General features: G+C 39.6%; 1 protein-coding gene across 1 annotated transcript in view; it reads right to left on the reverse strand.

Moving 5' to 3' along the window:
• The window catches only part of Abca13 (ATP binding cassette subfamily A member 13), a 438,342-nt gene that overhangs the window by 115,877 nt on the left and 295,119 nt on the right, over positions 1 to 27,346 (reverse strand). Inside the window, exons 46-48 of the mRNA XM_028777793.1 lie at positions 24,554 to 24,672; positions 22,511 to 22,598; positions 16,437 to 16,548 (exon numbers count right to left, since the gene is read on the reverse strand). Of these exons, the coding sequence (XP_028633626.1) occupies positions 16,437 to 16,548; positions 22,511 to 22,598; positions 24,554 to 24,672 (319 nt within the window). The remainder of the gene's footprint in view (positions 1 to 16,436; positions 16,549 to 22,510; positions 22,599 to 24,553; positions 24,673 to 27,346) is intronic.

Genomic DNA, 27,346 nt, shown 5'->3' on the forward strand with positions numbered 1-27,346 from the left:
TCTGCACAAAAGCTTCAAATGTTCCCATGGAAGGTGCAGTGATAAAGGTTGAAGCTGACAAGGCTGGGTCTGTGTTTGACCAGCATCCATACATATCCTTGCTTACCTTAAACCATCAGAGTTGCTGCTAACTGTTTAAAAGTGGTTCTCTAATCACTTTATTCTGTACTCGCATTTCTACACTGTGAAAGTGCTGTCCTTCAGTGTGGCATATTTCCTGGATTGGTGTCATTTTTAGAGTTCTACTCCAGGAGGTGATGGCAATCTTCTCTCCTATCCCACTGGTGAAATGATTGACTGCTTCTATAGTTAGCATTCCCCAATGTGCCTGGCCATACTCCAGATATTTGCATAATGCAACTTTCCATTTAACACTCTGACAATGAAACTTTGTATTAGGAAAGCAAAGTGACGTGAATATTCCTTTGCAAGTAAGTTTCTGGAATATGGATTCTTAGAAGAGATAGGAACTTCAAGGATTGGTATAACCTAACATATCTGGTATTTCAGGATCACAGGAAGGGTTCTGCTTTCCTGAACACAGATCTTGCTCCTTACATCATCAGAGCCCAGGTCTATGATTCTCTCAACCAAATGCCCACTAAGGCACAATAGTACTGAAAACTAGGTATCTATACAACAACCATGGTAGAAAATAGTATTCTTAACATCATGCATAGACCATCAAACCTTTATAATGCAGCAGAAGAGCAGCTGATATACATGCAGTGAACTCCAGAAGAGAGCCCCGACTACTCCACTCCTAGAAAATAATATCCTTCCCTTCCTTCCCTTCTTTGCATAGGAACTTTAAAAAAAAATCTCTCTTGCTGATGTCTCCCCCTAGACCTTAGAAATACAAATCACCGAAGTGGCCACAAATCACTGCTGGGACTGGGATCCTCCCTTCCTTCCAGAGGATCACACTAAAATAATATGAGACACAAATTTTCATTTGATAATGGCTTTAGAGTTCTATGATTTATATACATTTATACAGTAGCTCCACACAGCTCTAAAGGAGATCTTAATACCCTGTAAAAGTTGGATTTAGATTGCTCTCAGGTCCACAAGAGTCTAGTGCACATGTAATATCCCCAAAAGCTAGAGCACAGAATTCTGAATGTCTTCACTAGTAATATAAGATGTATGAGAAAGTACTTGCTTTGTCTGGTCTAATCATCACACGAGTATAGATGTACTGAAGCATCATATGGTACCCCATAAGTAAGCATAATATATTTTCATGTATCTGTTTTTAAAGTAACTAAATTTTAGTCTAATGAACAAATACAGGATATCATTTTCTTCTATCTCAATTTGTGGCCATCCCTAGGCATTTAATGTAGAACTGAGAAATTCTCTTTAAAAACCAAGACATAGCTGATCCTGAACCTCTGTTCTGCTCCCCAACCCTCCCCCCTCACAGTTCCCTTCCTTCATCTGCCTCTTATAACTATTTTATTCCCCCTTCTAAGTGATATTCAAGCTTCCTTTGGTAAGCACAAGAACAATGGCTAGAAGACCATGAAAATGAATGGAAATCTGCAACTGACAAGGGGAAGGAGGTGGGGATCATTTCCAGGAAGAGAGAGAGACCTGGGATAAGGGAGGCACCCAAGAATCAATGGGGGTGACCTTAGTCACCAATGGGGGTGACTCACAACATTGGAGATCTGGAAAGTAAAGAAGCCACCTCCTGTAACCAACAAAGAACCCTAGTAGAGTGATAAAGATACCAACCCACACACAAAACTTTCAACCTAAAATTTATCCTGTCTATGAAAAATGCAGGCATTGAAGATGAAGCAAAGACTGAGGGAATGATCAAGGAATAGTTGGCCCAACTTGAAACCCATCCTAATGGGCAAGCTCCAATCCCTGACACTATTACTGATATTCTGTTATGCTTGCAGACACAAGGATGTTGTCCTTTGATAGGCTCCACCCAGCAGCTGACTAAAACAGATACAGACACCCACAGCCAAAGAGTGGATGGAGCTTGGGGTTTCTTACACAAGAATATGAGAAAAGATTGCAGGTCCCAAAAGAGTTAGAAACTCTACAGGAAGATCAACAGAGTCAACTAAACTAGACCCTTGGGGTTTTCAGAATCTGAACTGCCAACCAAAACACATGTATGGGTTGTACCTAGACCTCCCCACACATATGTAGCAGATGCGCAGCTTGGTCTTCATGTGGGTCCCAAACAACTGGAATGGAACAAGGGCTATCCCAAAAGCTGTTGCCTGTATGTGGGGATATGTTTTTCTAATTGGGCTGCCTTGTCTGGCCTCAATGGGAGAGGAAGCACCAAGCCTCACAGAGCCTTGAAGTACTAGGGTGTGGCAGGAGGTACCCAGAGGGCTCCCTATCCATTCAGAGGAGAAGGATTGTTAGGAGGGAGTGATCAGGACTGGGATAGTGAGTGGGATGTAATGTTAATAAGTAAAAAATTAAATTAAATTAAAAATCAAGACACAGAAAAAGACATTTGGTTTTAAGGTTTAGAACAGAAACTCCTGGTGTTGCTGTCAGAGCAGTAGTTAAGCCAGGACTTGCTGCCAGCTTTTGTGAAACCACATCCAGCTCATGTTAAAACAATACATACTGCCTGTGTTCTAACTTGCATGTGGAAACAGAACACTAGACACCAACTGCAATTCGTCATGAGCCAAGCAAAGGTTTGATGCTGCTCACTCTCAGGCCAGATGATTCATTCAGGTGTTACTGAGCCAGCTACCAGGAGCCTTGTGATAGGCAGATAAGTAGATCATCCCTGAAAACATTACCTCCCACCACAGAGAAGCCATTATGGTATTCTGAGAAATCACATAGAAGGCGCCATGGGATAGCATGGGGATTCTGGCAACACTAAGGATGGTGGATTACAGTGAACATAACTATATATGCTTGAAACTCATATGGTGTCCGGGTTTACAAACACCAACTGACTTTTTCATTTTTATAGCACCTTGGCTCACCATCATATTAGCATTTTTTTCAGAATCCTATTTGTTTTTGTAGCACTTCTACAAGGTTAAACATACTTTAAAATTAAACTAACATTATTAAATTGGAGGTAAGATTTTATGTGTATTTTGCAAAGTTCGGAAAAGGTTTTGGAGTTATTTAAATAAATGGTGTATGCATACATTTCCTCAAAAATAAGAGAATAATGAACAGGGAAAAGAACTACAAACACACAGGAAGATGGCTGCTTCCCGAGACTCTTAAATCCTTTCAGCCTGCACCAACAGGGAACATATCCCAACTGTACAGCCTGTATCCCAAATCCTCACACAGTACAATGTTAGAAATCAGACCACTTCCCACAGTTCTGGGGATGGGGTTTGGTATGACCAATACCAGGAATCACATCTATCCCAACAACTATATGAGACCAGCTGCAGAGAAAGGGCAGCCAAGGGATTGGGGGTTGGAAGGTGAATTCAGAGAGAGAATGGCAGCATAGGAAAGTTCTCCTGACTGACCTGACTTTAAGCAGAATGAGCAGCATAATGGAAAGTGCAACTCCAATTTTCTGAATCTCCATTTAATCCCTTTTTCTATGAGGCCAGAAACATCATTTATAGCCTTTGATGTCCTGGTGTGGACGCTACGTTATCACAAAGAACAATTCCTGTAATTGGGGTATTATTTTCTTTGTCTCCGGTCACTCAATATTCTTCTTAGGTAACAATGAGACAGCAAAAGAATCTTGGGCTGATGAGGCTGGTAACAGGGCCAAGGGTAAAGTAAAGGACCATGGCTGCAGCATCACAATGGACATGATGGAGCACATCTCTCTTGCCAACATCACTTCAAAGGTTTTCAGAGATGATGTTCACATGTGCATTTTGAGGACACTTGAATCATCTTTCTTTGATTATCCTTATCATTTATATTCTGTTTTTTTTCCTTCTAAGAATTGGCCCACAGCAATGTATAAATGTGTAAAATTACTTTTCTCATTTATTGTTCTCATTATGGCTGCATCTATTATGTCTTCTAGACTGTATGTTCGTCACTTATAAAAACGCACATCTGCGCTTTTGTCCTGTATCCATTATGATAGAGAAATACTTAACACATTGTAATTCAAGTCATCCCTTCAGGGTTCATTACTTTTATAAATGATATCTTTGGAAGTATAACAACATATGAGATTGCATAACTGAATGCTGGGCCATAGAAACTTTGGCAACAGAAAGTAGATTTCTGAACATGCAAATAGTCAAAATTTAATTAATTCAGAGTAAAACATGAAATATGAGATCTTCATGCTATATCATGTGTGTTTCACTGACTCATTTCTGTGATAAATATCCTGACAAAGAATAATTTGGGAAAGGGTTTATTTTAGCTCACAGCTCCTGGTTAGAATCTATCATTATAAAAAAATTAAAGCAGCTAGATGCATAATATATATAGTCAAGATCAGAAAGCAATGAATTAATAAAAACAAGCTAAGACTCAATTTTGTCCATTCTGCACATCTCAGGATCCCCTGCCTAAGGAATGGCACATTCATGGTAGGCAGATAATCTCCCACAACCTGCTCACAAGCCAACTTGATCTAGATAATCCTTGAGATTTTCTAGGCGGTTCTAGATTATCTCAAATTGACAATTAGGACTAACCATCAAAAAATTTTAAGGTGGCCTTAGTTCTGAACACACAGCTTGCACACTTTGTACTGTGCATCCCCCACAACACAAAACTACAAAAGAGTATCCCTGAAATGCCTTGGCTCAGATTTGAGAATATTGAAAATAATGAATTGCAGTGCATTTACTATATATAGATTTTTATCTCTTATAAAGATAGAAATATTTAATTATTAAAAACAAAGACTTTTAATACTTTCTTACCATCCTTCCCTATCCTGTTATTATCAAACCAGTGTATCTTCAGGTTAAATTATGTTAGAATGTTTGATTTTAAAATTGGCTATTTGAGAGTTGCTGACTTGAGTTTCATTTGAAAATGTTAACTCAATTTTGGCTTGAAATCTGGACAAAATTTCCAACAATTTCTAAAATGGCCCTCAACATTCTTCTCTCATTTTGTTCTACATACTAATACAAAATAACACTCCCAATGTTGACAATTATAAAAGCAAAATATTGATCAACTATAAAATGTGTTGAAGTTGCTCTCTGCCCTGACATATCAGATATTTAGCCAGGATTTAATTCTTTAGGTAAAAAGTAATTGCACCTAGATCTCATTAGTATGTTAATTTCTTTCATGTTTAATAACATGTAAATATATACCAAATAACTGTTTTAAAATATGTCTTGCAATGTATTATAAGTAGGTGTTTGGTTTTTACATCTATTTTGTATCTTTATGACAGGTTCCATGTAAACTTTTCTCAGGCAATAAAGGTTGAAGAACTTCTGACTTGAAGAGTCACCAGAAATCTTTAGAACAGTCAAAGTCTAATGTAATCATAAGCTACTAAGAGTGAATACAGATACTCAGGGTGCTCCTCATAAGTAGCATTTCCGTGGTTTTAACCTCTTCTTCCCACTCTTAATATCTCTGGGGGAATACTGTGGGTGTATTCCTCAATATTAAAATTAATTATCACCATTACTAAGCATTACATGCAATGGTAACATGACAAGCTCTTGATTTTAAAAGTAGGGTACCAAATATATACCACATGTACATCCTCACACACAAACATAAACAAACAAAAGACAAGGTAAAAAATGATATTAAATTCTAATCCAAAGCTAATTAGACACAAACACCTTTTTATTTTAGGAATTTCTTCTGACACAGCAATTATTATTGAATTGTGTTTCATGTTGTACGTCTTCAATTTCATGGATCACTCTTGAAATTCCATCAATATTTTTCCTCATGTAAAATATCTGCATATCTATTGTGCTGGGCTGGAATCCATGCTCACCCAAGTTTTCTTTCTTCCATGGATCTAACCGTTGGTTGTGTGATCTTCCTTTGGTTAATAGCTCAAATAGCTACCTGTGCTAACAATGTATCTTCAATGTAACTTTTTAGCCACTTTCTCAGGAGGATGTCCTGATTGCCTGTTTGTATCATGAGCAACAGTATTTCTCAGTACAGAATTTGAGGTGAACCTCTTTTTCTGTCCATATTCTATAAGCAGTTTCTGCTGTGTACTTTTTTGAGACTGTAGGCAAAAAACTGAGGTTCAAACTCTATGTCCCTCCAAGATGGAGAAATGCTATACATTCTGGGTCCTCACTCTCACAACCTCAAACCACAGAGACAACACAACAAACTCACAGGAAGAATCTCAGAGGTGCTAAGCAGGTGGTAGCCTCCTGGGAACCAAAGCACTTGAACACAGAGTAGTAAATCCTGTGCATGTACTCATGACAGAAGCCTCCAAATGAGCTCTCAAACGGTAGACACAACAGAGAACCTGAGAAGGGTTGCCTGACTGAAGGAAACCTTTGCAGCTACACTTGCTCCATTCAGGCAACTACTGGCAAAAGTATTCACATCCAAGAAAGCTGATCCTAAACACCTTACCTGAAAATGTCATGTACAATGACAGCCTCATTCGGGTCAGAGATGGGCTCATTCTCCACCCTACCAACAAAATAAACTCAATAAAATAAAATAGGAGTAGAGTCAGGGGACTCTGGCCCCTGTGATCCTTTTCTACCAAAAAGGAAGTCACCACATGCACCTGGTCACCATCAGACTGAACATGCATTGTGGGGTACAATGAACTCACTGTCACCATTGTCAGCCATGTTCAGCAGAATACTGATCATCCCCTACAGGGCTGTGACTGAATTGAAGGTAGCACTTGTAGGTCAGTTTGCAGAACCCAATAGCCACGTCTGCTCAGGGTCTTCTTACAGAGAATATTCTGATCTCAGATTCCTCTCTCATTGTGAACTGAGCGAGGAAGCTTATTCCTAGATACTGACTGCATCTTATTCCTTCAAAAGAAACAATGGAAATACTGTCACGTTTATTTTCATTGTTCCCTAGCTTATTTCATCTTTGCCTTATTTACCTAGCATGCCATGTGTGGGTACCCATCTCTTTCCTTCTTGTGGCACCTAGAATTCTATTAAGGTGTAATTCATCAACGGAATTCAGAAAGTCACTGATAGGGAAGAAGAGAGAGAAAAAATTATATAAAATCATAATAAAACCCAAATATCCAAAGTAATCTTGAACAGCAAGACCAAAGCTAAAGGCATCATATCATTTGACTCCAAAAGCTATTACACAGACACACACATACACACACACACACACACACAAAGATGTCAAGAATAACGTATGAAGACTAGTGAAATATCTCAACAAGTAATTGTCAACAAGCCCAGTGTTCTGAGTTTGATTCCCAGGACCCACATGGTAGAGGGAGAGAACTTACTCCAGTAAGTTGTCCTCTGACCACATCTGCATCATAGCATACGTACTACCCACATAAAATAACACAACAAACAAACAATGTAATCAACAGTTTAAAAAAACAGAAAAGAATGTACCCTGAGGAAAAAGCAATCTTTACTAAATGGAAGTACAGAAATCTGGCATTCATATACAAAGGAAAAAAAGAAAACTAAGTCTAACAATATACAAAGATCAATTCAGAAACTAAAAGACATAAAGCCATACAAGGATTAGAAAATAAAGAGGAAAGGGATACTTGGCAACATTGCATTGGAGATGATTTTTATAAGATCCAAAATACACAGGAAACAAGCAAAAATAGACAAACAGGATGCCATCAAATGAAAACATTTCCACAAAGGGAAACAATGACCAAGTGAGTGAAGATACAGCCTACAGAATGGGAGAAAAATGTTTCAAACTGTACATTTGATGAATGGTGCATGTCAAGAATGTACAAGTAACTCAACAGCAAAAAGTAACCAATTACAATGGTTTAAAATTCAATATTTCTAAAAAAATTATGTACTACCAATAGCATATGAAATTAAAAAAAATCTGTGACACCAGAAATCATCAGAGAAATACAAATGAAAACCATGGGGAGGTAAGGCCTGACTCCAGTTAGCAGGACTATGAGGTTATGTCAAAATGATGAATGATAAGCTTAAGCAGGAATAGAGAACAAGGGGGCCAACACACTGTGGTTGAAGTGTAAAGTAGGCCAGCAGTTTTGGAAAATAACATGGGTGATCCTTAAAAACTTAACAGTAGAGCTGTCCTGTGACCCATTAGTCCTTCTGCTGTCCATCAAAGGAACATCTGAGTTTTCATGTATACTTTGGCACTACTCACAACAGACATGATACGGAATCAACCTAGGTGTCTATCAACGACAAATAGACAAAAAAGAAGTGGTATTTTTATACCAAGTGATATTAGTCAGGCATAAGAAAAATGAAATATTGGCATTAGTTAGCAACACAAGTGAATTGTCAAATATTATGTTAAATGAAATAAGAATAGATACAGAAAGATACTACAAATTATCAGGTCACAAGGCTACAAAACCAAAAATCGATAATGACAATCTACTCTGACAATCTCACTGGCTCTTTGCTCAGCATAATGTCTACAGGTGTTTGTGATACTATGTGAGTGTTGGCTGAAGTGAATCTATTGGTTGATTTTAGAAGCTACTAGCTGAGAGCAAGAGAGATGAACCATTAGCTCACTCTGATAGGTGGAAGGCCCTCAGTGGAGCTTAGTCACACCTGAGCCAGATCTTGGGAGTTGGGGAGAAATGCACAATGGTAGGTTAAGGTGTTGGACAGTGAGGAAAGAACTGTGACTGAGGGTTCCCAGGGGCAGCAATCCACTGAACATAAAAACCCAGAGATGCTGTTCCACAAGAGAAGAGATGGAAAGGATAAGGTGAGATCTCAGGATGACAGTGGCAAATGTGCTGTTTAGATGCACAGACTTTATCCTGAACACATAAGAAAGGCGCCGAAATTTCTAAGAATTGGACAAGAAGGACAATTTCAACATTTTAGAAACACCTTTTCCAACAAAATGTCAGCATCTTGACTGCATTTTGATTGTTGAATCAATACAAATGGAATTCAAAAAAATGATTTCAGAAAAGAGGAGGCAGGAGGCAAAAGCACTCAGAAGACACACAGTATGTGGTAGAAGAGATGTGTGGGGTGGCCTGAGAAGGACATACTGGCTTGGATACTTTCCTTGCTCTTCTTTTTTATATTACATGATCTAAGTGTGGGTCAAACACCTAGGCATTGCTGGAAGACACTGCAGAAAGTGAGGGAGTTGCAGTCTATGAATATTTAATACAGATAAATTTTCGTGCAAATAGCACTGTGATTTGATGTGCACATATGAGAAACAGCAAAGAGTCTTCATGTGGCTGTGGCTAAACCTTTGGCTGGAAAAGAACTCCAACGGACAGAGTACGGGACCAGAGCAGGGGTAGCCTGGATGTCATGCCCTGGCATTGCAGTGCATGCTTGTAATCTCAGTACTTGGGCAATGAGGCAGAAGGATTAGGAGTTTGAGGTTATCCTCAATACATAGTGAGTTGGAAGCATAACCTGGATTGCATAAGACCTTGTTTCAAAATTAAAAATAATAATAAGTAAGATCAAAAAATTAAAGGCTATAGGAAGGGCTCCACACAAAGCCATCTACAATCTCAGTATTTGTAACACTGAGGCAGGAGGATGATGAGCTCCATCTACTTTTTATAATATGGCACTATCTCAGAAGAAAGGATATGAATTGAGGAGAATATCATGTCCAGAAAGATGCTTTTCGTGGTTGACCTCAGACATGCCCAGAGAGCACTCCCATGGTAAGCTGCCTATGAGAGAAATATCTAAATAAACACCCTTAGTACCTGGTGAATAAATTAAAAAAAAAAGATGACGCGTACCTGTGGAGCTTTAGGGACAAAATGGGGAATTTGCTGACTGATTGTAATATGCAGAAAAGGACAGATACCAAGTTTAGTGTCAACTGACATACAGGTTCCCTTAGGATTCTGACAAATGCCTCTGATGACAAATGTGCTTAAGCCACTGACATGAACATAAAAGGAATAAAGGATGGGAATTACCTGTTATTGTACAGTCCTGTCATCTTTGTTGGGCCTCAAATCCCCATACTTGACTCCAAGTAGCACCTGAAAAGCTGTATTTCTTGGCACTCCAAAATGTCCTGGTACCTGTTACATTAGGCAGATGAATCCCTACTGAACTAACACACAGCAGGAAATAGTAGTACATCTTGGAAATTGACTTTGAAAACCACAGCTTCTTTGACTAGGCTAGCACCCACCTTTTCTAGCACTTTACAAAGTGGCTCTATGGAAATTCACTAGAAAATTCAAACTGTATTACAGTGAGATTTGTGGTTCAAATAAGGGACTCAGACAGGCTGTGAGCTTACTAGGGTAAGAGAAGAGATCACCATAGATCCTGACATGCCAACCTCCTTACAAGTGGACAAGTTGGGACTCAAACAGTTCTTTCATCTCTAAGATAATGTTGTCAATTCCTGCCAACACAACTATTAGAGGACTACTCTTGAGTACAAGGTGTTGTCTGTGTAGTTCGTAACCACGTGATTTGGCTTCTGTTATCTGGAGTCTACCACACCCTGTGTTTTGTAGTTGCATATGTGGCTGTTATGTAGCCAAAACTGAGGACAAGACTCATCTTCTGCCATCACCTTCCTCCCCTGGTTAAGTTTTCCTTTCATTATAATATTAAACTCATAGATCCAGCTCTGTCTAATTTCCACATGGATGGGCAAGAGGAAAGGGATGTGATAGAATATTTTTGCTCAGAGCTTTGCTAGTTAAAGTTCTTAATCAATATTTTAATAACAACCCACAATGCACCCTCCCGTGGTGTTGTCTTCTGTGTTCCCAATTTATTGCACAAAACTTCCTTTCCAGCAGCGAGTGCATAAATAAGTCAAAAATTGAAACTCTGACACAAAGAAAACAAATAAAATATCTTTAAAGAAATTTCCAATAACAGAGAATAAATGTGTTTTTTCAAGTCTAACACAGCTTCTCCACAAACAAATGAAGAGCCCACTGCTTCAAGTAGATGCTTCTGAGATGAGCATCATCAGGATGTCTGGTTATCTGACAGGTTTTACAGCCAGGATCAATGGATGACTGAGGTCCAAGCAGCAAGGCTCTGGTACCCTCTAGCCTAATCACCTCCAAGTTCTTGCCAGTTAGGTGCAGGCTCTGCATATGACAATACCCCTCACTGCATTCACTCCTTCAAAGCAATGCTGAATCTCCTCCCCAAACCCCAATACTGCTCATCAGAGGCTCTTGTTCATATTTCCTTTTCTTCTTTCCTGAACAACACCAGTGCCTCCCATGTGTGTTCTAGTGGGTGGTATGTCCCCTCCTTAGAACTTGTGAGTATTCACAGTCAATTGTCTAATTATCCTTTGCCTTTCTTCATACATGAATAGTAATAAAACAAATGTTTTGAGAAACCTTGTAATATTTTTATTCAATATTAATTAATTAAATTAATATTAATTTAATTTTAAAATTAAAATTGATAATTTGTAATAACTAGTAAGGCATGGTAGCATAGGCCTCCAATATCTCTAACTGCCAAGAGAAGACAGGATTGTGAATTTGAGGCCAAGTTGTGATATTTGGAAAGATCTTATCTCAAATAAAGAGAGCTGCGGAAGAATGACACACACCTCTTGTATATTAGTTCTATGTCACTAAATTGCTTAGGGTGGATACTTACGATCCCCAGGTCTTTTCTGTTTCCTGAAAACAGACTTTGTTCAATTTGCCTCCATGCCACACTGACTTGAAATATTGAATATTTATTTTCACCAAGAGTCTCACTACTGCTTCCTCTAGCACCTTAGCTCTGATATGTACTCTACATACTGTTTGCAGTTTTCTGCCCCTGGCATCTGACAGCTGTATTCCCCTTTGTGACTTAACAGGCCATATCCACTGCTTTCTGCCTTTTTCTAGCATCTTTTGTTACCTGAATCTCATGCATACAACACACGAACTAACCTGACACAGAGATCAGACTTTCAGGCGGATAACAGACAGTGTAGTGTAGGAAGCCGCAGCGGGTGCTGGCAAAATCGCCATTGCAACATGGCGCTGACATCCGGTATTTTTCCTAGTAAACAAGTAAATTGCGCATGTGCCATGGTAAAAGCCCGCTAAAGTTAAAGCCCATCCCACAGCGTTTTGGCGCGCAATGAGTAAGCAGCCAATCAGAGGTGAATACACCGCTCTAAGGATATATAAGCAGTGCTTTTCCCAGGCCTGGCGTCTTCTTCCACCATTTTGTTTTTTGGGAATAAACGTGTTCCTACGGAAGGATCCTGATGTGTGTCCGCGTGTGCGTTCTTGCTGGCGAGACGATTACACGAGCGTCCCACAGTGTAGAACTGACTGCTCAGAATCCTCGGTGCACTGATGTCTCCAGTTCACAACAACATTCTTTGGACTGAGCTACTAGCTCTTCAAAACCATAGCATGATACATCAAGAGTTGTTGGGACAAAACCAAACAAAAATTGCATGCAATCCTTTACTTTTTCTTAATTGGGTGTTTGATTTCTGTTGATCTTTGATTTCCATACTTCCCAGGAAGGTGTTTTAGTCCATTTCTAGTTTTTCTGTAATATATTGCTGGGGGAGCCATGGCCTGGAGTTTTTTTTCACTCTGACATATTGCTGATGACTGAGACTACTTTCTTTGGTCTAAAACAGTTGATCACTGCAGGTGCTGCAATGGAAAAGAAGTTCCCAGAGCCTAAACCATTTGCCCATATGTGTTGCCAGTGAACCTCAGGCAGTGGTGGTCACTCTGCTCCCTCAATCACTCCCAAGGGAAAAGGAGAGGCTCCATGTGATGTTAGTATATGTGTTGTGTGCATGATGTTCTGATAACAAAAGATGCTCAAATGTCAGACCAGAAGAAGCCAGAAAACTGTGGGTGTGGCCTGTTAAAGTCACGGGGCAGGGGTATGGAGGGGGGAAATATAGGCTGGCAGACACCAGGGGCAGAAAACTGCAAACTGTAGAGGGCATATGGAAGCTAAGGCTCTAGAAGAAGTAGCAGTGAAACTCTTGGTGAAAATGAAATTTCTATTTTCATATAGAAAAATAGAAAAATACTATGGATGTCACAGGAGAGAATATCTAACATAAACAGGAAAGGAGTGAACTGGAAGTGGGGACAACAGTTAGCGTCCTTTCAGGACACTAGCTACTGAGAACACATAGCAGTCTGATGCCCTGACCTGTTCACTGACTGAATATGAAAGCTGAGGTTGCTCATCTGGCTACCTTTACCACTCACTTTTAAAGTAAGGTCAGGACTAACGTTGCAGGGCTGTTCTGGTCTCTCCTTTCCAGTGTTCTAACCCTACTGCACATGTCTCCCTGCTCACTCCACATCAGTCCTGTGCAGAGCTCCTGGGCCTTCTCTGAGGTACATTTTTCTCCTAACATTTCTCAGAGGGCTGTCAGTTCTGACTTTAGTCATTCAACCTCAGAAGCCCAAGTTTCTATTTTAGCTCTTAAATACTTTCCTGTCTCCATCCCCAGTGCCCCAAACCTTCTCTCATTTGTTTGAACTTTAGTGTGTTCTTTTCTCTGTCTTCACATTGATCTTGCCTAAATGCCTTTACATTGTGAGAAGTACCTTCCTCTCGTTCTTTCTCTCCTATTCCTTTTACAACACTACTCTTATCCTCAACATTGGGCAGGATAGTCGACTGGCTGACTAAAAAGTCTTTCCTCCTGGCAGCATCAGTCAAGGTCAAGTAGAATTTGGCAACAAAGGAAAAATAATTCTTTCAGAGAGAAGAGTAACTCTCCACACTCAACTTCATGATGAGGTCAAACTGGACTCCTTGAAATCTGAAGCACATCAGAATTTGCCCTGTCGTCCTGACTTCTAGAATGTCCAGTTGACCTCACACTATTGCTCATCACTCAAAGAACGCTGTGATACTCCTTGATGGAGATTGTCTGAAGAAAGGCCCTTTCAGTGGGACATGAGGGAAAACTGAAGATGGCTTTTAGTGAGAACAAGAGGCTACCATGCCCTAGAACCAAACTAGTTCACCGTCTGCCTTGTAGGTAATTATAAGGAACATCAGTTTTCTAACCAAACCAATAAAGTGGACAAATAGTGCCTATCTTTTATTTATGTTTTAGTTTTGAAATTATATTTTAATCATAGCATTCTCTCTTACCCTTCTTCTCTCTAAATTCTCCCATACAGCACTAATGCTCTCCCTCAAACTCATGGTCTCTCTTCTCATTAACTATTTATATATATATATTCCTAGATGTAATCAGTTCACATCATATAAGACTGCTTGTTTGTATGTCTGCAGCACTGGCTATTTGGCAATGGACAACCAATTGGTGTGTTCTTCCCTGGAGAAGGCTACATCTCCAGGTCAAGGCTTTCCTCACTTGCCTATAGTTTGTGAAGGGTTGAGGACTCACAGGCTTTTCCCAGTATTGAGGGATATTTTGACATATTCAGTGGTGTCTTCCTTGTTCAGATAACATTTGGGCAATCATGTTAGTGAGACTTTACCAACTTTCTCATCAAGGAAACTCGCTGCCACAGATGCTGTACTGACTGTTTTTTTGTGTCTACTTGACACACACTGGAGTTATCACAGAGAACGGAGCTTCAGTTGAGGAACTGCCTCCATGAGATCCAGCTGTAAGACATTTTCTCAATTAGTGATCAAGAAGGGAAAGGCCATTGTGAATGGTGCCATCCCTAGGCTGGTAGTCTTGGGTTCTATAAGAAAGCAAACTGACCAAGCCAGGAGAAGCAAGCAAGCCAGTAAGTAACATCCTTCCATGGCCTCTGCATCAGCTCCTGCTTCCTGACCTGCTTGAGTTCCAGTCCTGACTTCCTTTGGTGATAAACAGCAATGTGGAAGTGTAAGCTGAATAAACACTTTCCTCCCCAACTTGCTTCTTGGTTATGTTTGTACAGGAATAGAAACCCTGACTAAGACAGATGGAGACCACTATAGAAAACCACAATCAATCAAAATGTGGAGTTGTGGAACCAAGACTCAATGGATGCGCCTATAAGACATTATCTTACAAACTCTGACATGAAAATTATAAAGAAACCATGGATGTTAAATCTTAATGGAGTTTCTGATATAGTTTAGACCCTTAATTAAAGTCATCCTTCTGTCCCTACTGTAAATGATTGTATAACTCTTTTGTACTTCTGTAAGCCATATCCATTTTAATATCTGATATTATCCACTATTATTAGATATCATCAGAGTGACAAAATTAATTCATCTTATTTTAAAAGTTTTTAGCAGGTTGGAGATATAGACAGAGATAGAGTATTCGCCGTATGTATATACAAGAAAACCACAAAAATCCAGTACAGGTAAAAAGGTAGAGGAGCTAGAGATGGCTCAGTGGTTTAGAGTATTTGTTACTCTTGCAGAGGACCTGGGTTTGAGTTCCAGTACTGACACCGTGGATCACAACCATTTGCAACTCTAGTACCATCTAGGGGGGATCCAGTGCCTTCTTTTGTCCTTCTGGGAGACAAGGCAAGGACTTGACACATAGACATATATGTAAATGAAGCACATATACATATAAAAGAAAAGAAAACTCGTAGGAAATGAGGAGGCAGATATTAAAAGCAAGCAAAGGGAAGCACCTTGGAGTAACTGCTCATCACTGTCCTCCATGAGGACTGAGAATTCAGCAAGCACATGCTAAACAAACCGTGACAGCTGTGGCCTGTTGCTGCTAAGGCTTGTAGACTGCTCCTGCTGCTGCTACTGTTGTGTTGTTGTTGTTGTTTTCATAATGGTACTGAATTAACTTGATAACTTATGGCTTATCTGCACAACTAAAGATGGTAGGGTCCTCTAAGCCAACAACTCTGGATTCTAGAAATGAACCTGAGCCATTTACCAAGCTGAGAAATGTAGGTAATCAATCAGTCCATGGTTGACACAGGTGATTGATGAGAGGAGAGGCCAACATAAATCAAATTACAATCTTCACTTCCTGATGATCACACATTAGGGAAATCTTTATTCTCTACTACGGTGTTCCATACAGTTGTCCTTAAAATTTTAATTTACTTTTGCTTCTATATGGTATTAAACTGTAGAACAATTTTTGAAATAAACTCTCAGAACACCTTTTGTTTCACAGACAAGGTCATAGATTGAAGAACTTTGAATATTTCATGTGAGAGGCAGAAACAGTCCAGAACTTGATGCATTTTTATGCATGCAGTATCTGATAGGAAACTATTCACCATTCCTCATATCGTTTATTATTAGTTAACAATTAATTAAAAGTAAAAATTTTAATGTGAAAAATAAAAGTAAAACTTCTACTTTAAAAAATACTGTTATACTAAAAGTAGTCCATTTCCACATATAAAACAATAACATTACCATATTGTCTCCAGTCTGCAGTGTCGGCAGGTAAGTTCTGCCATAAGATCAGGTTGTTGAGATGATTTAGGTAGGAGGGAAGAGAATGGAAACCCTTCTGGTTGTACCACACCTGAAACAGAAAAAGATGATGGATCTCATGAAAATGGTTCGTATGTCTGTTCTTGGGCCAAAATTCATGTGCCAATAAGTTTCCACAGCACCTGAACGCACAACTCAGAGCAATGTTCCCTCATGGCTGACAGTGACAGCCAATTCCAGTCTGCTAATTTTATATTTATCTCAAGCATATAATTTACAACTAAAAATAGATTAATTTTCCCCAGAACAAATGCGAATGTAGCTTTATAATTACAGTCTCACAGGATTTGGGACTGAAGCCCATTATATATTTTTTTTTCTCAGTTGGTAAGCTAATGAAATTTGACCTGCAAATTAAAGGCGTGGAAGATGATCAGAAAAAAATGATTACTTTCAATTTAGTAACTGCACGTGGAACATTATTTCTCAAAATAAATTGAATTGAACATTTGTTGAGCATGGAGAATAAACCTATCTCCCTCTTGAAATGAACAAGGTGAAGGGGAAAAGAGAGACAATATAGTAAGGGCCAGATGCTAATTATCATAAAAAATGCTAATCGAACCACTGCTTCCCATTCTTCAAAATATCAAGATTTTTAATAAAAACTGTAATATGTATAGTAAGGTTCTAAAGCTTGTATTTTCAAGAAATTCAAGGAGTCACCTAGTACATTTGAGTCGTAATTCAACTGTGGTGGAACACACAGCTCTAGCAATGCTGTTTCTCAATAGATAATCTACACTGATGAATAAAAACTATTCCACACAATGATAGTGCTTGGAGAAGCCTCCTCAAGTTTGCACACAAGAATATTCTAAGAGAAAGCCCCCCTCAAGCCACTTGTCCTCCATCTTTCTGTGACCAATTGTATTTCACAGGAACCTGAATAGGAGTCTGTGGGAACAAAAGCAATAAAGTGGTATGCATATCAAATAAAACAAAAACCTTCTGGACAAATCAATGTTTCCCAAGTCTTTTACTTCAGGAGACAGCTACTCCATCTTTCACACAACTAAGTCGTGTTTCCAACTGCTTATTTACTTCATAAAGTTATCTTTTAAACTGCAAGGAAAAGGAGGCCATCTTAAAAACGACTAAACACAGAGGGCATGATATTCATTCTGTGAGTGTTGGAACTCTGCCTAAGTACAGTAGTACAGTATACGGAAAGTCTACTCCAAGATGTAGGGCTTTTTAGAGCTATGATCTTGCAAAGCAGATTGAGACCTGAGATCTGGGATGGAGTAAGCACTGAGCTGAAGGAGTTTGGATTATATCTCAGAAGTATGTCTAACTCTTTAACTTAGTAGGCATTCCCCTCACAGTTCTGTATTGTCACACACACACACACACACACACACACACACACACACACACACACATAGTTGTGCACACAGGCAATAGTCATTTTATATTTCCAGGAAACTTAGGGTCCTGTTAAAGTCAGTCTACAATCTCCTTCATCATGACATAGTTTCATTAAGAATTTAACAAATGAGAAGAAAAAAAGGAAGGGGAGGGGAAAATAATGTAGTCTTCACCCTAGATCAGAACTTTTCAAATTTTATTTTGATTTTGCCCATTTTTAATAGACCTATATTTTAGATTTACAATATCTTAGAACACTGATAACAGCAAGTGAGAGGTAGGGGGATGAAAGAGCTGGAGAGTTAGCAGCCTCTGCTATTCCCTATGCCTCATCTGCCTGGGCTCTGAGGTTTCCATTCTAGAACACACAAAGGGTCCCCAATTCTCAACAGCCCAATTTCTTGGTCCTTTGCCATGAGACTCTGTGCTTGAGCACTTGCTTTGAGCCACAAAATGAGACAATAGATGAAATTTGAAAAGAACAGAGATGTACACAGCATCCTTCCTGAGCTCTGATGTCACCCAGAGGACCTGGCTAAGCTGACCTACTGGAAGAGAAAACACAGTAGAGATGAGCTCAGACCCATTGCATACACCCACTGCAGTGCATTCTTAGCATTTCATGTGGCCTGATCATTCCTTTTGGATGTCAGTCAGGTTTTGTTTCTTTCCAGAAAAAGGAACCTGTTACTAATTCTTTATTTCCATTTAGTTCCTCAGTGGCTGATCTAAATACCTGCTTTACATTAATTCTGATTAATGGTCACTTCCTTATAGAAGGAGTTGTGCAGAGGCAGTCTTCTCAGCTTACCCTCCTGACTCTCACACCAGACATAGATGTACAAATGCACCACAGTGGCCAGTCAATTATAACATGATCCCCCTACAGCCTATGCCAGCCTCCTTTAAATTTACACATTAAAACTCCCTGTAGAAAACCTATTTGGATTATATCCATAATATATTATATTATTATATCCATATCCATATATATTCATAATATATCCATATTATTGAAATAATAAAGACACTGATCAATATATATGTTTGTCTATCTCTATAACCTCTCCTGTTCCATTCCTCTGAGTATGTGGCTTTGGGGCATGCAATGATTTCCCAAGGCCAGCAAGTAATAAACAACTTATTTTTATTTCAAGTTGTTCCACGAATATGAAGGATATTTTCCTTCTTTAAATATTCTAAATTAAATCATCCATCTTCCTCCTATCAGAAACCAACAGCCAGTCAGTTATGAACATGTTCATCCCTGCCCATGGTGAGCCCAGTGAAGATGACAGCAGCAGAACTTTGTTGACACTGAGCTGAATAAATAGCCTTTGTTCAGGCCATTGAGGTTTGGAAACTTTGGGATCAAGTATTTATGTGGGATCAGATAACAGACATAGCAATTAACACTGACAGAAGGTAGGACTCTTATAGAAACTGAAAAGAGAGGGCACCACTTTAAGATTAGCACCTTGGTGACAAGAGAAGCTTGTAGGGATTTGGAAATAGGAGGGGAAAGGTGCAGAAGTGCTTGGAAAAGTGGCAAGATAGTCTCTGTGGACCATTGATAAATGCATGTCCTTATTACAGAGTGGTGTACATTTGTCAAAAGTGTCACCTATGCTATCTCTGAAGACAAAGTACAGAAACTGCCCAGCAGACCTGGGTTGGGGGTTTCTAGGCAAGATGCTGAGAGATAGAATTTCACATTACAGAGCAAGAGTCCAGCTAAGTGGCCCTCTCAAAGGAACAGAAAGACCTCGCACTTCTAGGTGTATATTGCTCCCTGGCACTCTGACATGCCCCAGATCCCAGTAATTAAGTTTAAGAATTCTCTAAGTGCTTGTCTCAACAAGAGCCACAGGCACAGCAGCTTGTGGTCCTTAATTACATCAACAAACAGCCTAGATGTTGCACAGTGAGCTGCACCAGGCAGTCAACACCAAATTGAACTGAATGCCCACTGCAAGAGGGTGTACAGCCCAGCTTTCTGCAGACCAGTTGAGACATGCTCAGTGACCATTTTTACATGTCCTCTTCACATGGAGCTCTGAAGGAGGATGACAGATGGTTGTCTGAGAACAGAGTTGCAGACCATTGCAACTGATGGACTAGGGATCACTCCCAGGAGCCAGAGTCAAGGCCCAGCTTAGAAGTACCTTCACAGCCAGAGTACCAGATGGTACCACTAAGCTCAGCCCACATCTGTCCAGCCCTGCATTCACAGACTAAATGCTTCTGTACTGAGAAGGCTACTGATGACTTGTAGCTACTTTAAATACTTATATTTTATTTTTGTAATAAAGAATTGAGTGAATGAGCTTCTAAAAATAGAATTTAAAATGTTCTTGGGCTCCTCTTTCAATTTTTTTTTTTATTGAGTGATCTTCATTTGAAAGGGCCTTTATTAATTTTTTAAATCAAGTAATTTTTAAGATGATCTTAAAGTTTTCACTAAGGATTTTGCAGCATTAAAATGAAGTGTTTCCTTCTTTTCCTTCAAAGATTTCTTTTCTAAAACAACATTATGCTCTATGCAATCGCTTTCCCTGTTGGCCCAAAAGTCAGAAAGTGAGGCAATTTAGTAAAGGAAGTAAGAACACATTCTGTTACCTCTGATTCTTGCTCTCAGGAATTACAGGTAATGATTCCTAAGAAAGGGAACTTAGAACAGAAAGAATAGAAAGTCAGCCTGCATGCACTCACCTCTGTAAAAGTGTAGACACACAGAGGCATGTGCATTTACATGCTCACACATACATACAGATGTGGGCCATGGTTTGGTCTTTTTTTGAAATGCATATGCTAGAAAGTGAATTTGGTTTAAATAAAATACACACTTAAAGTGTAAATGAGGCTGTCACAGAAAGGTCCCTGGGAGGCATTCCATACTCCCTGAAACATGTACTAAAGCATCTTCGTATCCAAATTTTTACTTTTCCTTCAAAAGAACAGTGAAAATCATCCTTTATATCTTAAACACAGCCAGAAAGCTAAAGGGAAAGGCTGCTGTGAAAGAGAATGAAATCACTTGACAGGACAGCAGCCACCTCTGGGCTCTGATAACAGAGCCCTTCTTCCTCTCACAATATGAGATTGCTTGGCATTCCAGGAAGAAGTACACTCTGCAAAGGGTTGATAGAACTCATTCAATCTACCTGTAAAGAGCATGTCAGGCAGCAAAACACCTCCAGAAATGACCATCAGTGCAGAAGACCCATATGGACCAACAAAAACATGAATCAGAACAACATATAAGCTACTTCTATCCGACCCCTGGGCAAGATGCTCCAGGCATCTGATAGCAAAGGCACCGACATCTAATAGCAACAAGGAGTGTCTAGACTTGGATAGAAAAGTCAAGGCATCGTTACAAACCTCAACAGGGCCTTTCTACAAATTAGTCATATTTTAACTGCATCCGCATAATACCTTTCAATATAAGCTAGTAAATCCATTTAAATTATCTCCCTTCAAGTTCTGGATGCTGTGATTCTCATATAGAGCTCTAAATCTAGACACAGATTGATTTTTAAAAGAAAAGGTATTTGAAGAGCTCTCAGCTGAAGGAGAGGTTTCTGCGCCGTTCGTACTATGACTTGGGATTTTCTTCAGGGATTAGACTGTAAAGTACAACTGTTGAGACTTTCTCCACGGATTTTTGTGAAGTGCCTGTGGGGCGCTTTATCACCCAAGTAGCCACCCCACACACAGACAGTTGCTTATGTGGATTAGCCTCTCCATTTCAAGAGAGGCACGAACACCCCTGCAAACTGGTGAGGAGTGTGACTCCTGGGCACACAAAGGTTACAGCAGTTCTGTGGTGAGTTTATGACCAGATGGGAAACCTACACAGGAAAGAAAGAAATGATTTGGCCATCTCCCCACTCACTCCTTCAGGCTGGATTTAGCTTTCTCCCCTAATTTATTGTTTCCAATTTCCCCTTTTACACGCCTTGCTCCTTCCCTAATCACAGCAACTAAAAGCTTTGATCCATTTTTGTCCATTTTAAGCTTATGTTGACTTCTTCCTTGTGTGGCAGGAGGATTATTTAGCACTAATGTATTCCCACTATGGAATTTTATCACTTCCTTCCAATGAGGAACCTCCTGCCTTCTCCCTGTAATTTTAATGGGACTATGCCTAACTCCTAGGGTACACTTGTTAGGACACAAAACCCCAGAGCCTCTAAGATTCATCCTGATTTCTTGCTCTTTGCCTTTTGTTGGGTTGGCATGCATACAATATTTTTAAAGATGAGTTCAGCTCCACAATTAGGAGAATTCTTTGGCAACCATGAACAGTGATAGTGGTTCCACTCATGAAACACAGGCATCCTTAAATGTATATCAGCCCTCCTTTTACCTTAGTCTACTAGATGAAATCCTATCTCAACAAAAAGTAGTAACCTGTTAGTTATACTTCTATACCATCTAAATTAATCAACTCTTTTCTTCTCTTAGGAGAATCTTCATAGCACAATCATTCTCAATTTTCAGTAACAAACACTGGTATTTGATATGCCTTTGGCAAGCCCATGTTCACCAAAGTATTTGTTTGGGCTTCTGTTTGCCTTAAATACTTTCTGAAACATGAAGAAAGGGAATTCTATTACCTTCGCCATAGTCCTTGGTTTTGATGTGTTTGCCTTCACATCTTCAGCTTTATTGGGTATTTGTACTCCAAAAGACCAACCTCCAAGCCTGTTAGGAGTAAACATGATATTTGTCCAAATCAGATTATCGGGACTTCCACTCAAAGGGTGACTCAGAGCCAAAACATAGCAGTTGCAGTTACCTCAAGACAGTAGGCTGCTGAGCACATCTGATGATCTCACCAATTGAGATAATTGCTGCTGGTGGTGACATGGCCTCTGTCTGGCACCCAGAGAGAGGATATAGCTCATGAAGAAGGAATGGGCACAGATCACCATGCTAGAAGCTGTACTTATTAGAACTGCTTGTTAGAAAACAAGCATTGTGGAAGGACATGGCCCTGACTCTCAGCACTCTGTTTTAATTCACATCCACTATTCAGGATGAGTTGCTCCAGTTTAATCTTGTGTCTGCCTAGTTTGACCCCCCTGCTCTGCTCTTTCCCTTCACCACTCTCAAGGCTTGCCTTGCTTTAGAAGGCATTGCAGAACTACAGTGGGTAAGATACTTCTCTTTGAATTCTCCCAATACCTTCCATCAGTTTTATCAATTACCATGCTGAGTTTTGTAATCATTAACTTGCTGGTTTGCCTTTCATGCAGCTAATGAGTTTTTCCTGGGTGAAAATTATGTAGCTTTATCTCCATGGGCTGTATGGTATCTTATACTTATTAAGCTTTCCAATATAACTGACATCAGAAATAAAGGTATACATTAATATAGGCTTCTCAATCTTTGAATGGAAAGGAATTGAAGAACAGTCCTGCACCATAACATCCTTACTGCAAATGTTAAGGAATAGGGCTGCATTACCATCTAGCTCAACTGAATTCATTCATCCATTCGATGGGCTTAGACTGGGTTCCTCTGATATGTCAGGTACTATTCCCAGTTCTGAGAATACAACTTTTATCCCATCAAGGTTAGGAAGCAGAAGTAGAGATTGTAGGATATATTTAAGGATGCTAGGAGGGAAAGAAGTATTACAGATGCAGGGAAAACAGAGGGCAAAGAAGGTCAGTGTTGAGGGCAATGGTTACATACTGGCCTGGCAAAGAAGGAGAGAAAGCAGATGCAAAGAGTATAGTATCCTAGCAACATGGACAGTGAATAGGATGTCTGCATCTATGAAGCCATGCACTGTGTTTCAGGGACTTGGTAAATTTGACAGAATAGTAAGTCCTGCTGATGTTGCAAGCAATATGAAGTATGTACACCTATCTACTATATAGGCATTCACTTCTTTCAGTTTCCAAAAATTCAACACAAAAATTTTCCAAAAGCCACAAGGAATTGTAAGACATGATTTGTTCCCAGGTTTCATTACTAGGTACTACACAGCAGAGGAAATTTTAACAAGAGACCATTATTTCATTACGCCATTAGCTCTTCTGCTCTGCTCCCTGAAGCAGCAAAACTGCCCCTGGCTCCCCTGCCTCTGCCCCTGCCACTGATGAGATCTCAATTGATATGATTCCCCCCAATGCTTTACAGCCTGAAAACCATCAGCGAGGAATCTGATTAAGGCCTACAGCATGACTTTGGAATTCATATGAACACCAATGTGCACATCAGACTTTTGGGCTTTACTACACATTAACATTTGAAGCAATGGACTTTTTTTTTTCCCCGAAGTATGGTTGACTCTCACAGTCCATGGGCTCCATACATCTGTGGTTGTTCAACCAACTACGCGTAGAAAATATTCAGAAAATAACTGTGTTTGCACTCAACATATATAATTATCATCATTATCATTATCCATGAAACAGTGCACAATAGCTGTTCGCATAGCATTTGTACTCTGTCTGTTACCCTACGTCATCTAAAGATGACTACAGAATGGGATTCTGTACAATTACCATACCACCATTTTGCATAACGGAGTCAAGATCCTGAGAATTTGGCTAGCCTCTGGGTACTAGAACTAATCTCAGTGCCTATGGAAGGAGAACTGTAATTCAGAGAAAATAGGAAGGATCCAGCAACAGTTGTGTACACACCTTGGTTTTGCAGATGACACCAGCAAGTACTCTTCCACATCATAGCCTGAGAGGTTGAGCAGTGTGTGTCCCAGGCAGTTGGTCAGAGAGGGAGCACCGGCACTTTTATTTGGACACTTCTGTAATTGTTTTCAAAGAAAACAAACAGAAACTTTTTCAGAACCCACAATTGACTCACTGACATTACTTTAAACTAAATGTGACTTTTCCGTAGCTTTTGATTTCTAATAAATTATCTCCAGCCTTTTTATAAATTCTGATTTCTGAAGTCTCTTTAAGAGCCCCCTGCAGTCAAGGATTTCATCAGGATTCCACTGTGCCCTCAGCTGTCAATTATATCTGAGAACTTCAAATCCTTTTTTGCATGTAAGTTTGGGCAGATCTGTAAGAACTAAAAAGGGAAGATGTTTTCACTGGCGTGATCTTTCATTTGAAGAAGAAGCTGCAAGAGTCGGAGGCAACTAGAAGGAGAAAGATAAGCAAGAGATTTCAAAGGCCTGTGTTTCTTTCATATGTGCTGGAGGCCAAACTCAAACAGCCTTCTGAGGTTTGTCCAAGTCTGCATGTTGAAATGGCCATCAAATGAGTAAGGAGGAGGTGGCCAACCCACCAGTCACCGGACGACTGCCACCCTACCACAGACAGAGTTCACACTAAATTTGATCTGTTTCTACTTCAGTAAAAGAAAGTTTGGAGGAAATAATATGTAAAAGTAGGAAAACTGTCTCTGAACATTTTACTCTTGTGCATGTTTTCCCTTCAAAACTGGAATCAAAACATCCTGAGTTTGCTGTTGTTCCTATGCAAGAACGATGGCAAATCAAGAGGGTAGTAGAAGCTTAAAGTACGACTTTCAGAAAAGTGTGGATTCGATAACAAGAATTTTAATTGCTGATAGTTATGGCTTAGCTAAATTCTCATGCATAGAAGTTTAAAAACTCGGATCAAAGAAACAGTAAAACAGCTGCTGTTAGATGCTGTAGCAGGAGGAAGGGAACATTAGAAAAGCTGTTGGTCACAGCCCCAAACCTTCAGTTAAAGAGAAGTTATAAGTTCACAGGCCCAGTGGACATGATCACTCTAGAGAAAGCTATGCATGCGTATACTTGGAAACTGCTGAGTTCATTCTCTTTCTTCTAACACTTACTTGAGCCAAGTTTCATTACTATGAAAGGACTTAGCAATGCTACTCAAGATGCTCATTCCTGTTGGGCCTGGTAGAAAATGCCTTTAATCCCAGCACTCAGGAGGCAGAGGCAGGCAGATCTATGTGAGTTCCAGGATATCCTGGTCTACAAAGTAAGTTCCAGGACAGCCAGGGCTGTTATACAGAAAAACCCTGTCTCAGAAATCCAAATAGTAGAAGATGGATAGATAGATAGATAGATAGATAGATAGATAGATAGATAGATAGATATTAATTCCTTCAGGAATAGCTTGCCTTCCACAACATGTAGAATGATTATTCTGACCATCACAAATACATAAGATATCTACTTAGCATTTAAAGTAGATTGCTGAATAATTTAACCAAATTAAAGTACCTTACTCACAAATTTGAATAAGAACCTTTAAAGTTCCCTTGCCTCTGGTATTTGTTTCTAATCTTCCTTCTGACTGTGAATCAACATGCATGTATCTTTCTAAAACACAATCTGTATTTTGATGAGTTCCTTGCTACGAAATCAAAGTTTTGTGACTCGAGCTCAGTAGAAAATATATTTAGCCTCTTTTTCTAACTCTAGTGTATTTCGTTCTCTACAAATACACCCTCTGCAGTCAAATGTTCTACCCCTGAGCTATATCCCCCAAATATGCCTTCTGTTCTAAGCCTAATGATGATTCCTTAAATATCAGGTTCTTGTCCCTGGAATCTGCCAGTGCCTCCATATGTGGCAAAGGATGTGACAATTATCATTCACTAAGTTATAGATCTCCACTGGAGGAGTCACACTTGATGGTAAGGATAGACCCCAATGGCATCATCTCTGTCTCTCTAAGATGTAATTAGGGGAGATTAGACAAGAGTGATAGAGGATAGGGAACCACAGTGTCATACACTAGAGTTGTGTAGCCACAGTCCAACAAGTGTCACCTGATATTATCAGAAGTAAGCCAAGGAGTCTCCCCTACAGACTGCTGGCATGTAGTGTGATTTCAGAACACACCACTGATTTAAGATTCTACCCCAGAACTTGTGAGGACAAAGTTGCTTATTTCAGTTGCCCAGTATATAACAGTTTACAGCAACAGCTGAGGAACATGACATCCCTCTGGAGTTTTGCACAAGGTCACTTCCATCCCTGATGGTAGGGTGCTGCCCACACTGCAGCTATTATTCATCAGAACTCAGGCTGAAAACATCCTGTACATTTTTGAGGGTCGCCAAGATTCCCATCACCCTTGGAGATTACAAAGTGTTGTCTTTCCCAGATAATGACTGGAACTAACCCTGGGTTTTTGAACTTGTAAAGAGTCGAGGAACAATGGATATTCAGTCAAACACCATTAACTGAGATCACCATGATCAACAAAAATAAGAGAACTAATGTTGGGCAACTGTTCCCTGCATAGTTTCCCATGTGTCTCTAGAGGTAACCCTAAGGCACAATGATTCATGCCTCAACTCCCTTCTCTGAGATTCTTGGATAGCTACTAAATTGACTGCTATTTCTCAAAGTGTGTTCAAGAAAACACAGAAGTCACAATAAAGAGAAAGAAAAGAAAAGAAAAGAAAAGAAAAGAAAAGAAAAGAAAAGAAAAGAAAAGAAAAGAAAAGAAAAGAAAAAAGGG

Source organism: Grammomys surdaster, unplaced genomic scaffold (genome assembly GCF_004785775.1).
Source record: "Grammomys surdaster isolate TR1022 unplaced genomic scaffold, NIH_TR_1.0 67, whole genome shotgun sequence".
Lineage (NCBI taxonomy): Eukaryota > Metazoa > Chordata > Mammalia > Rodentia > Muridae > Grammomys > Grammomys surdaster.